General features: G+C 45.0%; 1 protein-coding gene across 2 annotated transcripts in view; it reads left to right on the top strand.

Annotated features, from left to right (window-relative positions):
* Positions 1–17,632, top strand: part of KIAA0930 (KIAA0930 ortholog) — a 77,485-nt gene extending 59,853 nt beyond the window's left edge. For both annotated transcript variants that reach the window (XM_063928893.1, XM_063928894.1), the window contains exons 3-10: positions 8,527–8,634; positions 11,220–11,297; positions 11,561–11,662; positions 12,096–12,236; positions 12,773–12,967; positions 13,913–14,078; positions 15,105–15,260; positions 15,976–17,632. In XM_063928893.1, the coding sequence (XP_063784963.1) occupies positions 8,527–8,634; positions 11,220–11,297; positions 11,561–11,662; positions 12,096–12,236; positions 12,773–12,967; positions 13,913–14,078; positions 15,105–15,260; positions 15,976–16,016 (987 nt within the window). In that variant the 3' untranslated portion in view covers positions 16,017–17,632. The remainder of the gene's footprint in view (positions 1–8,526; positions 8,635–11,219; positions 11,298–11,560; positions 11,663–12,095; positions 12,237–12,772; positions 12,968–13,912; positions 14,079–15,104; positions 15,261–15,975) is intronic.
* The last annotated feature ends 293 nt before the right edge of the window (positions 17,633–17,925 follow it).

Below are 17,925 nucleotides of genomic sequence, written 5' to 3' on the forward strand. Positions count from 1 at the left end.
CCTGAGACGCAATAAATCGATAGAAAACCTTTTATGGCTAAAATAAATGCATCACATATAACTCCTGGGCTATATGGATGCATTTAACCCCTGCCAAAACATACAAGAAAACGGATGATAAGGACGCCGAGAAAGGGGCGGCGCCAATCTCCTCAGCACACTGGCGCCATTTTCCCTCACAGCTCAGTTGGAGGGAAGCTCCCTGGCTCTCCCCTGCAGTCACTACACTACAGAAAGGGGTTAAAAAAGAGAGGGGGGCACAAATTAGGCGCAGTATAAACAATACAGCAGCTATAAAGGGAAAAACACTTATATAAGGTTATCCCTGTATATATATAGCGCTCTGGTGTGTGCTGGCAAACTCTCCCTCTGTCTCCCCAAAGGGCTAGTGGGGTCCTGTCCTCTATCAGAGCATTCCCTGTGTGTGTGCTGTGTGTCGGTACGTTTGTGTCGACATGTATGAGGAGAAAAATGATGAGGAGACGGAGTAGAGTGTCTGTAATAGTGTTGTCACCCCCTGGGGGGTCGACACCTGAGTGGATGTACTGTTGAAATTGCGTGACAGTGTCAGCTTTGTATAAAAGACAGTGGTTGACATGAGACAGCCGGCTACTCAGCTTGTGCATGTCCAGACGTCTCATACAGGGGCTCTAAAGCGCCCGTTACCTCAGATACAGACGCCGACACGGATACTGACTCCTGTGTCGACGGTGAAGAGACAACCGTGATTTCCAATAGGGCCACACATTGCATGATTGAGGCAATGGAAAAAGTTTACACTCTTCTGATAATATAAATACCACCAAAAAAAGGGGTATTATGTTTGGTGAGGAAAAACTTCCTGTAGTTTTCCTGAATCTGAGAAATAAAATGAGGTGTGTGATGATGCGTGGGTTTCCCCCCGATAACAATTGATAATTTCTAAAAAGTTATTGGCAGTATACCTTTTCCTGCCAGAGGTTAGGGTGCGTTGGGAAACACCCCCTAAGGGGGATAAGGCGCTCACACGCTTGTAAGAACAAGGGCTCTACCCTCTCTGGAGATGGCCGCCCTTAGGGATCCTGCTGATAGAAAGCAGGAGGGTATCCTAAAATGTATTTACACACATACTGGTGTTATACTGCGACCAGCAATCGCCTCAGCCTGGATGTGCAGTGCTGGGTTGGCGTGGTCGGATTCCCTGACTGGAAATTTGATATCCTAGATAAGGACAGTATATTATTGCCTATAGAGCAATTAAAAGATGCATTTCTATATATGCATGATGCACAGTGGAATATTTGCCGACTGGCATCAAGTATAAGTGCGTTGTCCAATTATACCAGTAAAGTGGTCAGGTGATGCGGATTCCAAACGGCATTTGGAAGTATTGCCTTAAAAAAGGTAGCCTCTCAAAATAAGACGCCGTATTATCAGGCGCAGTCCTGGTTGGCAAGCGGACAAAAGGGTTCCTCTTTTCTGCTCGTGACAGAGGGAGAGGAAAATGGCTGCAGAGATCAGCCAGTTCCCAGGAACAGAAACCCTTTTCCGCCTCTGCCAAGCTCTCAGTATGACGCTAGGGCTTTACAAGTTCAGGCACGGTGGGGGCCCGTTCTCAATGAATTTCAGTGCGCAGTGGGCTCACTCGCAAGTAGACCCCTGGATCCTTCAGGTAATATTTCAGGGGTACAAATTGGAATTCGAGACGTATTCCCCTCGCCGTTTCCAAAGGTCTGTTTTACCGACGTCTCCCGCTGACAGGGAGGCAGTTTTGGAAGCCATTCACAAGCTGTATTCCCAGCAGGTGATAATTAAGGTACCCCTCCTGCAACAGGGAACGGGGTATTATTCCACACTATTGTGGTACCGAAGCCAGACGGCTCGGTGAGACCGATTTTAAAATCTAAAATCTAAAATCTTTGAACACTTACATACAGAGGTTCAAATTCAAAATTGAGTCACTCAGAGCAGTGATTGCAAACCTGGAAGAAGGGGACTACATGATGTCTCGGGACATCAAGGATGCTTACCTTCATGTCAAAATTTACCCTTCTCACCAAGGGTATCTCAGGTTATGGTACAGAACTGTCACTATCAGTTCAGACGCTGCCGTAGGGATGGTCCACGGCACCCCGGGTCTTTACTGAAGTAATGACCGTAATGATGATATTCCTTCGAAGGAAGGGAATTTTAGTTATCCTTTACTTGGACGATTCCCTGATAAGGGTGAGATCCAGAGAACAGTTGGAGATCGGTGTAGCACTACCTCAGGTAGTGTTGCGGCAGCACGATTGGATTCTCAATATTCCAAAATCGCAGCTGGTTCCGACGACTTGTCTTCTGTTCCTAGGGATGATCCTGGACACAGTCCAGAAAGAAGGTATTTCTCCCGGAGGAGAAAGCCAGGGAGTTATCCGAGCTAGTCAGGAACCTCCTAAAACCGAACCAAGTCTCAGTGCATCAATGCACAAGGGTTCTGGGTAAAAATGGTGGCTTCCTACGAAGCAATCCCATTCGGCAGATTCCACGCAAGACTTTCCAGTGGAACCTACTGGACAAATGGTCCGGGTCGCATCTTCAGATGCTTCAGCGGATAACCCTGTCACCAGGGACAAGGGTATCCCTCCTGTGGTGGTTGCAGAGTGCTCATCTTCTAGAGGGCCGCAGATTCGGCATGCGGGACTGGGTCCTGGTGGCCACGGATGCCAGCCTGCGAGGCTGGGGAGCAGTCACACAGGGAAGGAATATCCAGGGCTTATGGTCAAGCCTGGAGACATCACTTCACATAAATGTCCTGAAGCTAAGGGCCATTTACAATGCTCTAAGCTTAGCAAGACCTCTGCTTCAAGGTCAGCCGGTGTTGATCCAGTCGGACAACATTACGGCAGTCACCCACGTAAACAGACAGGGTGCCGCAAGAAGCAGGAGGGCAATGGCAGAAGCTGCAAGGATTCTTCGCGGGGCGAAAAACCATGTGATAGCACTGTCAGCAGTTTTCATTCCGGGAGTGGACAACTGGGAAGCAGTTTTCCTCAGCACGACCTCCACCCGGGAGAGTAAGGACTTCACCCAGAAGTCTTCCACATGATTATAAACCGTTGGGAAAAACTCGACAGGTATTGCGCCACGTCAAGGGACCCTCAGGCAATAGCTGTAGATGCTCTGGTAACACCGTGGGTGTACCAATCAGTGTATGGGTTCCCTCCTCTGCCTCTCATACCCAAGGTACTGAGATTGATAAGATGGAGAGGAGTAAGCACTATATTAGTGGCTCCGGTTTGGCCAAGAAGGAATTGGTAACCGGAACTTCAAGAGAGGCTCACGGAGGATCCGTAGCCTCTACCTCTAAGAAGGGACCTGCTCCAGCAAGGACCTTGTCTGTTCCAAGACTTACCGCGGCTGCGTTGACGGCATGGCGGTTGAACGCCGGATCCTGAAGGAAAAAGGCATTCCGGATGAAGTCATCCCTATCCTGATCAAAGCCAGGAAGGACGTAACCGCAAAACATTATCACCGCATTTGGCGAAAATATGTTGCGTGGTGCGAGGCCAGTAAGGCTCGACGGAGGAAATTCAACTGGGTCGATTCCTACATTTCCTGCAAACAGGAGTATCTATGGGCCTGAAATTGGGGTCCATTAAGGTTCAAATTTCGGCTCTGTCAATTTTCTTCCAAAAAAGAACTAGCTTCAGTCCCTGAAGTTCAGACATTTGTTAAAGGGGTACTGCATATACAGCCTCCTTTTGTGCCTTTAGTGGCACTTTTGGGATCTCCAGGTGGTTTTTGGGTTCCAAAAGTCACATTGGTTTGACACACTTAAATCTGTGGAGTTAAAATATCTCACAGAAAAAGTGGTCATGCTGTTGGCTCTGGCCTGGGCCAGGCGCGTGTCAGAATTGGTGGCTTTATCCTGTAAAAGCCCTTATCTGATTTTCCATTCGGACAGGGCGGAATTGAGGACTCGACCTCAGTTTCTCCCTAAGGTGGTTTCAGCGTTTCACCTGAACCAAACCTATTGTGGTGCCTGCGGCTACTAGGGACTTGGAGGACTCCAAGTTGCTAGACGTTGTCAGGACCCGGAAAATATATGTTTCCAGGACGGCTGGAGTCAGGAAATCTGACTCGCTGTTTATCCTCTATGCACCCAACTAGCTGGGTGCTCCTGCTTCTAAGCAGACTATTGCTCGTTGGATTTGTAGTACAATTCAGCTTGCACATTCTGTGGCAGGCCTGCCACAGCCAAAAATCTGTAAATGCCCACTCCACAAGGAAGGTGGGCTCATCTTGGGCAGCTGCCCGGGGGGGTCTCGGCTTTACAACTTTGCCGAGCAGTTACTTGGTCAGGAGCAAATACGTTTGTAAAATTCTACAAATTTGATACCCTGGCTGAGGAGGACCGGGAGTTCTCTCATTGGGGGCTGCAGAGTCATCCGCACTCTCCCGCCCGTTTGGGAGCTTTGGTATAATCCCCATGGTCCTTACGGAGTTCCCAGCATCCACTAGGACGTCAGAGAAAATAAGAATTTACTTACCGATAATTCTATTTCTCGTAGTCCGTACTGGATGCTGGGCGCCCATCCCAAGTGCGGATTGTCTGCAATACTGGTACATAATTATTGTTACCAAAAAATTCGGGTTATTGTTGTAGTGAGCCATCTTTTCGAGAGGCTTCTCTATTATCATGCTGTTAACTGGGTTCAGATCACAAGTTGTACAGTGTGATTGGTGTGGCTGGTATGAGTCTTACCCGGGATTCAAAATCCTTCCTTATTGTGTACGCTCGTCCGGGCACAGTATCCTAACTGAGGCTTGGAGGAGGGTCATAGGGGGAGGAGCCAGTGCACACCAGGTGATCCTAAAGCTTTCTTTAGATGTGCCCTGTCTCCTGCGGAGCCGCTATTCCCCATGGTCCTTACGGAGTTCCCAGCATCCACTACGGACTACGAGAAATAGAATTATCGGTAAGTAAATTCTTATTTTTTTTAATATATATTTTTTTATTCATTTTTCTATATGGGAATATATGCTATCTCTTTAGATTGCGGTTTGCGTGGGGATTTGGTCTATGGCCCCACTTTTTCTCCTGTCTCTCTCTCCCTGCTTTTACCGTTATCTTTTTTTCAACTGAATTTCTTTATAGTATATGAAATTTAGTTCCATGGAGTGCTCTGACAATTGATTATATATAATAAGCAATTCAATTTAATAGGTCTACAGTCTATGGGAAGCAATAGTAAAATTAGGCTAATGTTATTAGTCAAGAGAAATTTAATACATAATTAATAGAAATTTAGTACATAATCTATAAAACTAAGTAATAAGATTTAAGTCGATTGAGATAATCTGACTACCATTAATTAATCTTGCATATTCATAATCGACTTAAATCCAAAACAACACCAGATGATTGTTACCAAGAAACCGGTAACAATACAAATGATCTAAAGGTAAATAAATGTCTAAACATCTATATTCCTTTTATTTAAGGATGCTATTCCCCCTCTATAAAGTCTGACTTGCTGTTAATTATCATGCTAAGTCTGACCTGTTCTATCCCATATCACCTGTGCCACTGCAACCTGATTTTGCTCTCATTTGATTTTTAACATTTATTAAGGTCCGTTTTTCTCTTTCCTACATATGACACAATGTGTCGGCTTAGATGCACTTAATAATATGCCTATTGGAATGGAGGTATATCTTTATATTTATATCATTGATATTAAATTATGGAGAGTTGACTAATTCTGTTTCTTAGTTAGAATTTATGAGCCGCACCTGACCGCACTTCTATTACTGGTATATATTGGGCAAACACAGTGGAGTAGGTATTCCTTTGAAAAAGTCACGTTAACCGTGATGAAACGCGTTAGGCTCCTCCTCTTTTGTTTCTGATCATCCATCTAAACGGCACCGTTACCTCCAGGGATCCATTCCTCATTACAGCGGAGGACTTCTCCACTCATACGGCAGCCTTACTGTGGTCATCACACGGCGCCAGTTAACACAACCCGGCGGTTATCACCAGCTACGGGCAGCGCTTCGATCCTCAGCACCACTGCACTGACGGCTTCGGCCGGCGCCACAGTACAGCATACCGCCCGCAAGTAGCGGTTACAGTGGCCATTCCATCTGGTGTCCTGGATCTGGCCGACACAACCCGGCGGCTAATACTGGCTGCGGGCAGCGCTTCGATCCCTAGCACCACTGCACTGACGGCTTCGGCCGGCGCCACAGCACATCATACCGCCCGCAAGTAGCGGTCACAGTGGCCATCCAATCTGGTGTCCTGGATTCACAATCCCTTGCATATAGGGCAATATAAGGATTTCCACCAGCCCTAGAGAATACACGGGTAATTACCCTGCATCTTCAACCGGATCGATATACAAGGAACAAGCCCGGGTAATTAATTCCACACAATTCCTCTATTTGTTTACTGTGGGTCTGTACAGGACTTCACCGGGGACGCTCGGTGACATCAACCCCCAGGAGTGGTAATATCATATATTATCCATCATATATTTGACTGCCGGGCTCCTATCCGTTTATAATATTGGAAAAGTGGCTGCTGTATGTACACATGAATAAGTTTATTCTCTTAGCCAACTGAGTGAACAATCCCTGGAGACATAAACTAACTATTTAGCTACAATTGCTGCTACAAAGTATCATCATTATACTCTGAATGAGGTGAACATTAATTCCTTTTAATACTGTGTGCTTATAGATTGGTGTGTTTAGTATAGACATTTTATGTTTTTTAATGCAATGTTTATTCATTATTGATATATTGAATATAACAATAAAAACTTTTTTATTAATTATTCTTGTCAACTCTCCACACAATTTTTACCCATCTGCAGTACCCCAAGCGCAGCCGTTTTTCCTTTGTCAATATTTGAGCACTGCCAGAACCCTGCAAAATGACCTCCAGCAAGCCACAAATGTGCATGTGTCTACTCAAACGATCAGAAACAGACTCCATGAGGGCGGTATGAGGGCCCGACGTCCACAGGTGGGGGTTGTGCTTACAGCCCAACACCATGCAGGACGTTTGGCATTTGCCAGAGAACACCAAGATTGGCAGATTCGCCACTGGCGCCCTGTGCTCTTCACAGATGAAAGCAGGTTCTCACTGAGCACATGTGACAGACGTGACAGAGTCTGGAGACGCCAAGGAGAACGTTCTGCTGCCTGCAACATCGTCCAGCATGACCGGTTTGGCAGTGGGTCAGTAATGGTGTGGGGTGGCATTTCTTTGGGGGCCCTCCATGTGCTCGCCAGAGGTAGCCTGACTGCCATTAGGTACCGAGATGAGGTCCTCAGACCCCTTGTGAGACCATATGCTGGTGCGGTTGGCCCTGGGTTCCTCCTAATGCAAGACAGTGCTAGACCTCATGTGGCTGGAGTGTGTCAGCAGTTCCTGCAAGACGAAGGCATTGATGCTATGGACTGGCCCGCCCGTTCCCCAGACTTGAATCCAATTGAGCACATCTGGGACATCATGTCTCGCTCCATCCACCAACGCCACGTTGCACCACAGACTGTCCAGGAGTTGCCGGATGCTTTAGTCCAGGTCTGGGAGGAGATCCCTCAGGAGACCATCCGCCACCTCTTCAGGAGCATGCCCAGGCGTTGTAGGGAGGTCATACAGGCACGCGGAGGCCACACACACTACTGAGCCTCATTTTGACTTGTTTTAAGGACATTACATCAAAGTTGGATCAGCCTGTAGTGTGTTTTTCCACTTTAATTTTGAGTGTGACTCCAAATCCAGACCACCATGGGTTAATAAATTTGATTTCCATTGATAATTTTTGTGTGATTTTGTTGTCAGCACATTCAACTATGTAAAGAACAAAGTATTTAATAAGAATATTTCATTCATTCAGATCTAGGATGTGTTATTTTAGTGTTCCCTTAATTTTTTTGAGCAGTGTATTTAAATTACCATGAAACCTACTGCTCGCCAAACCATATTAAGTAGCTATTGGATTCAGCAGACGTCACCTTCCCACCTCAGCCTGATGAGTGATTTAAAGCCCCCCCACCCCCACCCCTCTTCAGTGTAGCTATAATACAGAAATAGGCTTCTAGACCTTCTGTGAGCTGTGTGATATATTCCTGCCCACCAGGTAGACACCCTCTACAGGTGACTGGACTGTGGAGCTTCCCTGCTAGGGAACTTGCGTTGTTCATCTGAGTCTGCACATCCCATGCTTTCAGTCCATTCATCCCCGAGTTAGCGCTTGTGGTCATGTGACACTGGGGCAGAACCTTGTCCCGCTGTCTCTCTGCTTCCTATCTCCCTGAACGTAGCGGTTAACCCAGCGCTGCATGTAGTGGACTGTGCAGCCTCTGATGTTGGTGCTGCTGGTATAATGGCACTGCTCTCCAGCAGTGTAACGTGTTTTAATAAGCATCTTTCAGGTTTGTTTAGTTCTAAAATAACTGTGTCTAGTAAACATACATAATACAGTGACGTTAGCATGTTTCATGATTATTTGCCTTACTTATCCGGCTTTGTGCTTCCGGTGGTTTCAGCAGGTAGAGGTTGAGGTCTATCGTAAGGATTCTAAGAAGCTACCCGGCCTCGGAGACCCTGACATAGACTGGGAGGAGAGCGTCTACCTGAATCTTATTTTACAGAAGGTCAGTAACTGGCCATTGTCTGGGATGAGACCAGTACTGAGGAAGCCCTCTTACGAGTATCACGAGGATTCTTGTGTATGAGCTCCGGCCTACAAAGATGGGCTGATCCGAGAGCTCACATCATTGACGACAAAGACTCCCGTGTGAGCTAATGCTTGCCCTGGCCACAAAAGCCACCTCATATGTTATTTTAGGCCCAAACAAAGCAAAGACTCTCATAGGAACCAATTCCAACCTGATTTGTTAATGTTGTATTTCTCAAGAACTTCAAAACTGTTTTATTGCAGGCTACAAATGGGGGGGTGGGGTGGATGGGCTAATATGGAAAAAGAAATGTGTGGGACCCTTAGCTGAACCTCTAAACCCTGTTTAAAGTTCGGCCACGGTACCAGTGGACGTGATGTAAAAATCTCAGTGCTAGCAGATGGCTCTGTCCATGCAGCAGATTAGTTGGGTGCCCTCAGTGAATGATTCCTACCCAACTAGCAATGGCGTGCCCCGCTGTCGAGGGTTGTACATTCTGTGCGTGACCATCTGACTAGCAGCAAGTCACAGTGCGGTGGATTAGTGGCTAGAACCGTTCCTTGTGATGAGAGATATGACCCCGCGCATCTAAGCACACGGACTGGCCACACTTCTGTAGTTGAGGAGAAATTAATGGGGCCTATTTCTTTGGGATATATTTGTTGGATAGTTAAGGCCATTGAGGATCCTTGAAGTAATGACATCCTTGATTAGATAAGAGTTTACCACAGAGGTGCACAGTTCCTGCAGCAAATTCACTACGGCACCTAGACGTGTATTCTCGATGCCCATCATTTTGGGGATCCTAGACACCTCTCTCCTAGTTCCATGAAAGTTCTCGTTAACTTCCACACATACCAGTAGCATAAAAAACTGCTCGCCTCTCAATTATAAAACTAAAATAAAAAAATGTACATTTAAAGAAAAATAAAAGGTGAATTCCGTTGGTGGTTTAGGAAACAGAAGGTTTCAGTTCTCACTTTGTGTCTGAGGTGTCTGTGAATAGAAAAGTGAGAGTCCCGCTGGTGTCATTGGAGCGTGTTTGTATTACAACAGCAACAAAACAAGACTTGTGGCGATTCTTAATGGAATCCTGATGGTGTAACTACAAAGCAGTAATACTGGCGGTTTCATAAAACTACACAGTAATAGACGCCTGATCAGTGCGTCGATCTAGGTTAGAGGTGGGGGTTACGCTATGTCACACACCTATTTTGGTCCCCTGGAACCCTCATTTTCTACTGTATTTAGCTGGGTCCCGGCACGTGTACATAGCCAGTTGCTCTGCAGACTCTCATACTAATGCACGGTAGGATAGTTGCTCAAACCAATAGGTCCATCACAGGTGCATGTAAGGGAGGAGGCAATCTAGAGTAGAACAAACAAATTTCTCCAGCACACTAATGGACTATAAGCAAAAGAGACATACATCCTACCTGATAATAGTAATGCAGAGATCCCCATTGTATACACTCGCAAATCTATGGTAAGCTGCCAGCCGCGCAAGGCGTCTCTGCTTTGTTGGTCCTAAGCTACATTATAATAGCACAGACTTCTAGTCATCATATGTTTATTTATTTCCCAGGATTTCCTTGTGCCCTAGCAGCCTCACAAGTTCCGGATGAATTGATCAACAGACTGTTGGTTCGTCCCACAAAATAATTGCCATAACCCCCCCCACACACACACACACACACTTTTTTTTTTTAACAAATCTTCTATTTCACTTTGGTGTCACCATCCTATATTTAATCACCCATCGGTGCTCTTTCATAGAGCAGCCGACACAACAGTTTTCGAAGGAACCAACTGCAGACGTCTTATTTTATTGCTTTGTCATTTAGAACTAAAAATGCAGAGGGTGGCGATTGGATTTGGCTGGACGGCCATTTGTAAGCCTCCTGGCGTAAGAGCCGCCTACCACTTCCTGTTTTTGTAGCCGCCTACCACTTCCTGTTTTTGTAGCCGCCTACCACTTCCTGTTTTTGTTTTCTTACATTTTAAAGCAATAAAATAGATTTTGAAATTCTGTGTAGCTGGTTTGTCCAATTTCTGCTTTGTTGGCCACTAGATGGTGCTGTCCTGCAACCCCGGCCATCTATCTGTATTAGGAGATGAACCTACTGTAAGTCCTGCAGGCTCGTGCACCTTACATGTATTAGGATGATGGTAAAAAATTTACCCTGTTGATTATAAGATTTTGTCATCTCCGTTATGGGATAATTATTATTCCCCCTCCCCTATGCAGTCAGAGGTAGATTTACTAAACCAGGCGAGTAATGCTGTTCCCCATAGCAACCAATCAGATTGTAGCTATCATTTCTCTATTGCATTCTAGAAAAGGATAGACGGCAACGCCTCAACTTGTCTGTTTTAGACGCTTTAGTAAATCTACCCCTAAGTGTAATTATTGCAGTTCTTTTTATGAGCCTGCAGATAACTGGGTACTTGTCATAGGCTACGGATAGGAAGATAGAAATGAAGCCCCTTTTCTGGAAGTTTCCATTACTAGATGAGAGATGACCTCCTGTTTTGTTTTTTGTTTCCTGTTGTGCCCCTAGCTGGATTACATGGTGACGTGTGCAGTGTGTACCCGCTCCGACGCTGGCGACATTCACATCCATAAGAAGAAATCCCAGGTGAGGAAGGAGTAATAAGTGTTGTGTTAGGTTGTTCCCAATGACGCCCAGAAAAGAGAGTATAATTTCTCAGCTTCGCAACTGCTGATATTAGCAAGTGAGGATGCCGCCCAGAAAGCGTGGAGGACATTGTAGTGGCAGCCCCCTATGTGTGTAAGATTAATAAAGTCCTGCAGAGTTCATGGTGTGCCTGCCATGTTTTCAGGATTGCTGGTTGGGAATGTATGCGCTTGTCTCACTGGATATATCTCCTACTGTTTCAGCAAGTATTTGCCTCTCCAAGCAAACACCCGATGGACAGCAAAGGGGAGGAGTCAAAGATCAGTTACCCCAATATCTTCTTCATGATTGACAACTTTGAAGAGGTAATAGCGGTGGTCTCTTTGGGAGGTAAGGGGGAATGGAGTAGTTGCCGTAGGATATCCCTGATATCGGACTGTGCACTATACCGCTTTTTAGGGTATGGAATCTCTGCTCGTTTTCGTGTGTGACACTATGGGGTGAGAGGGAAAGTGAGTGAGAATGCATTGCCGCGAAGAGTCTCCACAGAACGTTGCCACTTTTGGCTAAATCTAGGTGCACCAACACAAGTCAAGACAGCGTCCCCAAATAGGATTTATATAATGACTCTACTATTGTTTTGAAGCTGGTCAGTGATATTCTTGGCTGTAACAATATCCCATAAACTCCAGCCTAACACGTCGCTTCGCACCAGTGACAGCCTGGAGTCCTCAGATTATCTGCGATAAATGTTACCATTGAGAATATAATTTAATGCGCTGTAAATTCTGTGTCTAGGTGTTCAGCGATATGACTGTGGGGGAAGGCGAGATGGTTTGTGTTGAGCTTGTGGCCAGCGACAAAACAAACACATTTCAAGGCGTCATTTTCCAGGGCTCCATCCGGTACGAAGCTCTGAAGAAAGTGTACGACAACCGAGTAAGTGTAGTGCGTGTGACGGGTACAGCTACATTAGGTGCATTCTGTCATTTTACTCTGGAAACTGCCAATGTTGGAAAAATAATTTAGATTTATCATTTAAAAAACATTTGTATTTCTGTGACACATTATAAATATTTTTGTTCGGTATCTGGGATTGTAAATGCTTTGCTGTGGAAATCCACTCGGGAGAATTCAGGTGGGGTTCGATCAGACGTTTATTGATTTGATTGATTAGCTGTGTTCTCCTGATGAACTAATTAGTGACTTTATATAGAAGGAATTACTGACTCCTCTTCATATAGAAGGCTTATACACTGAGAAACACTTCACAAAAGCAGTACATACCTATTCTCACACACCGTGACTGTTCTACCCCGTACGGAACTGAATAATCAAAGTGACTGCAGCGTCTTAGGAGGCTTCCGAGGTTGCAGATCGCAAGCTCTTGTGCAAAGTGGTTATTTGCACTTCCTAACAATATATCTACAGGTAGCCGTACCGAATCCACTTTGTTCTCTCCCATATTTGCGCAGGTCAGCATGGCAGCCAAGATGGCTCAGAAGATGTCCTTTGGCTTCTACAAATATAACAACATGGAGTTTGTGCGGATGAAAGGACCACAAGGGAAAGGCCACGCCGAGATGGCTGTGAGCAGGGTGTCCACCGGCGACACGTCTCCGTACGGTACAGAGGATGGCTCCAACCCCGGGTCACCGCTGCATGAAAGGGTTAGTGTGACGTTCTGCCGTATGCACCCGTAGCTGGGGCTCCGCTCCTGCAGCAGGACAGGTCTTGCTGTGGTCAGGTAGACTTGGATAGGACTATGGGGGAGATTTACTAAGCAGTGATAAAAGTGGAGAAGTGAGCCAGTGGAGAAGTTGCCCATGGCAGCCAATCAGCATTGACGTTTATAATTTGCATACTGTAAAAGTATACAGGGCAGCTGATTGGTTGCCATGGGCAACTTCTCCACTGGCTCACTTCTCCACTTTTATCACTGCTTAGTACTTGTCCCCCTAAGTGAGGAACCTCTGTGTCACATGTTGTCAGGAAGGGGCAGGTGAATACACTTTGGGGGAGATGTATCAAACCTTTGAGAGCGATAATATGGAGAAATTGTCCATAGCAATGAGCTTCTGTCATTTTATAGGATGTGCTAGATAAGTGATCACTAGAAGCCCCCATAGTAAGACTGTATTGGTGGGTCTGATTGATTGATTGATTGATTGATTTTTAAAAATGAATAGAACAACAAGGGAAAGTTGTATCAAACCTTCTAATGAGGAAAATGTGGAGGAATTGCCATTAGCAACCACATTTTGAGAAAGCTTTGGAGGAAGGTGGAACTTCTGTGCTTCTCTCCACCACCTTGTCCTGCGATTCCCGACCTGTCTACCTTACATTGAGAGCAGAGGAACGGACTCGTCTCCATAGCAATGTGAAAGCTATGGTGTGATTGGTGGAAAGAAACAGGGTCGCTACAGCGGCTGCTTCCCACTAGCCAGAGGCAACAGGCCGTATTCAGAGCGCAGGCGTTACCGGATGTTCACTTAGTTCAGAGAATGTTTCTGGTCGTTTCTTCCCTTTTAGTGTGATCCAATGACTAATGCGTGACATGATGTATTAGTATGGTATGTATCCCTTTCTTCACATGTGGGCATTCTCCTTTCCAGGTCACGTCATTCAGTACGCCTCCCACCCCAGAGCGCAACAACCGCCCGTCCTTCTTCTCGCCTTCTCTCAAGAGGAAAGTGCCCAGGAACCGAATAGCGGAGATGAAGAAGTCTCACTCGGCCAATGACAGTGAAGAGTTCTTCCGAGACAGCGACGATGGGGGAGGTGCGAGGAAACGTTTATCTTTACATCTCATCCCTAAAACACAGAAATAACTTTAATATTAGATTAGTAATTTCTTCCACGATCATAAGTCCCGTACACACGGGGGAGATGTGTGCTGAGCGATCTAGCACAGACCGCCCAGCACACATCTCTCCCGCGCTCAGCGCGATGCGTGCTGAGTGAGGGGGGGGCGACATCGATGCTCACCCAGCTGTGAAATAAGCGACCTGACTAGATTAGATCTAGAGTCGGTGATAGCGACGCGGCGGGGCGCACATTGCCATCGCTATGGGCATACACACAGAGGGAATTTAAGCACGGATCTCTCCGTATGTACCCCCCTATAGTCTACACCTCTTAACGGTTTATTTTATATCTTTGTGGGTGGTGAAACTGAGATTTGATGCTCAGAAGTTTGAGTGTGAACTCTTGAGCTGGGTACGCTCTGAGCGATATATCGGCCATTCAATTGAACGACCGATTATCGCGAGTCCATCAGCGGTTGTGTGTCCAACATATCGCTTCGGCCGTGCAGCACAACCGGTTGCCGATATATCTACAGAGATATTGGCGCATCTGGCTGTGTGTACTGATGGCCCGCCAACCGTCTGTACACGCTGCGGGGACCACCGGTGACATCTCAACTGGGCGGGCACATTTAAATGCATGACACTTCAGGCTGACGATTGGTAAGTGTGTATGCGTAGACAAGCACTTGGTATCCTATGGCCTTAACATTAGTAAGAATGCGTCTGGTAAAAATAAGTAAAACTGTGGAGGGGCGTTGCTCAGCTTTTGTAGTTTTCTGAGCTGCATACCTCCGCTCGGTCTATACTCCAGGCAGAAGTGCTACTAGAACTTTGTCGCCTAAATAGTCTGTCACTGCGACATTTCTCATTTGTGATGCTGCACAAAGGTGAGCGCTGAGGCCCGGACAACAGATTGTGCTTTAAGGTCCACGTTCACAATGTTGTAGGCAGATGGTGTGGGATTTTTTATATGGACGGCTTGTGACTCTCTCTACAGATATTCATAGTGCAACCAACCTGAGATCGCGCTCCCTCTCTGGAACAGGGAGGTCTTTGGTAGGATCGTGGCTGAAATTGAACAGAACTGATGAGAACTTCTTACTCTATGCACATCTGACCTACGTCACCCTGCCACTACAACGCATCCTGTCAGGTAACACTGGCCTGGATGGGGGGGACATTACTCTTATTAGTGTCCAGGATATTATTATGGGTGGATTATGTGATGATTCCACCCCGTTCTCGTATCTTGCCATTGTTGGCCTTTTTAGGAAAATGCAAATCTTGAACTATGAAGAAGGTCATTTGTTTTTATCCTACTCCTTTTGTGCACGTTAAAGATATAAACACATTATTGCAAATATCTAATCAGCCAGTCATGTTCCAGCAGCATATAAGCATGCAGACATGGCCAAGAGGTTCAGTTGTTGTTCAGACCAAACACCAGAATGGGAAAGAAGCCTGATCTAAGAATGAGTGTTAGGAGTTTATTTACTAAGAGCCAGGTTCTAAAACCTAGCGCTTCCGATCGTGTTTTTGCCAGAAATCTAAATGTGCAATGCTTTTACTAGCCGTTTTTGGCTAACACGATTGGAAGCGTGAGATTTCAGAACCTGACGTTTAGTAAAATATCCCAGTGTAATACTGTGTGCAGATCTCCTGGGATTTTCATGCACAGCAGTATCTAGAATTTACAGAGAATGATGCGTAAAACAAACAAAAAAAAAACACCCACTGAGTGGCAGTTCTGTGGGCGAAAATGCCTTGTTATTGATAGAAGTCAGAGGAGAATGGCCAGACTAATCATCCCCCTCTGCACCCCTATATCATTCATATTAAACCTATTAATTCCTTTCTCTTTCCTGCAGATATTTTGGATGTGCGACAGAAGCCGATCCTCATGTCATAGCAGAGAACGTTGGCACTGCCTTTGGGGAAAACAGAAATTTCACTGCCCAAGTGCCTACCTGATCTGCAGTGGTTTTGTGAGACAACACTACCACCTAGTGTCCAGGAGCGGACATGCGCAGGACAAGAAAACAAAAAGACAAGCCCGTTTATTATATGTGGAGGCTGAAAAACCTGTTGCTCGTACCTGCAGTAGGAAAGGGGTTAATTAAAAAACAAAAACAAAGAAATACCAGCTAGTCTAAAGTGCCTCTCTTAACCCTTCCTCCGCTGGTGTATGCTCCCTCACATCGTACAGTCCGTCTGGTTGGGAGACTTTGTAACTACAAAAAAAACAAAAAAAAACAGGGGCTGTCGTAAAACAACTGTGCTTTATAAAGAGAAAAAAAAATTTGTAATACCAACTTTTTATTGCAAGCGCTAAGCGAACAAAAGTGAACAGTATGTACGCAGTATGGTAAAAAGATTTCAATGAATGTCATGACGTGATTCAGTGGACTACAAACTAACTTGGTATATTTGTGTCTTTACTTTATCCAGCCTAAAAGTGTGTGAGCATAATGTGTAACTTAGAAGAGCTTCGTTCTCTCTGTGGAAAAGTACCGATATTTTTTTTTAGAATTTTTTTTTTATGTATGCGTCTATTTACTCATTTTATCATTTTTTTTTTTTTTTTGTGTAAGGGAAGCGAGAAGAGAACTTTGATCATGAAGTTTCTATCCATGTCTGTCTTTTTTTTTTTTTTTTTTTAAATGCATAAGTTCCGTGTGTCGTCCCTTTGTAGAATATATACAGGTCACATCTAACTGGACGTAGAGTTCCCTGTACTGACAAGATGCCAGTGACTCATTAGTATGTTAATGGGGGACTTGGGAGTAATGTGAATGTCCGTGTTTGTTGATTTCTTTGGGTCTTGGTTGTTTACGTGTTGGGTCCTCCGCTATATTGGCGTATGCACTCTGCCCGTGTGTTTATTGGTCCCGTCTGAAAAGCTCCTTGTAGCATTTATTTTGCTAATAACATTTTTTTTTTTTTTTTATCTTTTTTTATTCTTTTTTGCTGGTCAGGTCCATATGACACGCACTGTACTTAAACAGTACATTAAAAAAATGCAGCTGAAACCGCTGCACCTAAATTCCTGTGTGGGGCAAAGAGAGGAATCGCCTAAAAAAAATTTTTTTACTAGAAATAAATGGGGAAAAAAAATAAGAAAATTGTATTTTGGTTTGAAATACCATTGCTATAATTGTTTGGATTATACACGTGACTCCACAAAAAGAGGCAGTCCGCACGCTAAACCAATATCCCGCTTTATCACTTCACAGGAAACTAGTGACATGACTAGGGCACAAGGCTGCAATAGAACCAACGTTCAGCCCATATCATGGCCACCCCCACTGTGACTTGGCCATCATACACTCTTTAAATAGTTCACGTTTCCTTTGTATTTAAATAACTGAATTTCACTTAATTGAGAACACGTCTTTTTCACATGTATCACAGACCATTAAAGAACTGGCTAATTTATTTACTTGTTTAATACGCTCTATTATTTTCCAATGTATTCACTCTTAAAAAAAAAAAGTATTATAAAATTAAACATGCTGAATAACCGGACTACGTTGTGTTTTCTATCCACCAGTACATTCATAAATATGCCTCAACAATTAATTGGGGCAATTTCCCATTTTGCCCATGACTGGATTGGGGGATCGGCAAAATACAACATGTTGGACAATCCCAATTCACCAATTCCGACCCAAAAATTATTGGAATTGGACGGTCTGGGATTTTTAACATTCAGGGGCAGATTTATTCATGAGTGATATTTTTGTTATTGCTCGTTACTCGTTACTAATCTTTAATGGTGCTCCAACCAATCGGCTCATACCGGTCATTTGTTTGAAAAA

The sequence above is a fragment of the Pseudophryne corroboree genome, chromosome 6, assembly GCF_028390025.1.
Source record: "Pseudophryne corroboree isolate aPseCor3 chromosome 6, aPseCor3.hap2, whole genome shotgun sequence".
NCBI lineage: Eukaryota > Metazoa > Chordata > Amphibia > Anura > Myobatrachidae > Pseudophryne > Pseudophryne corroboree.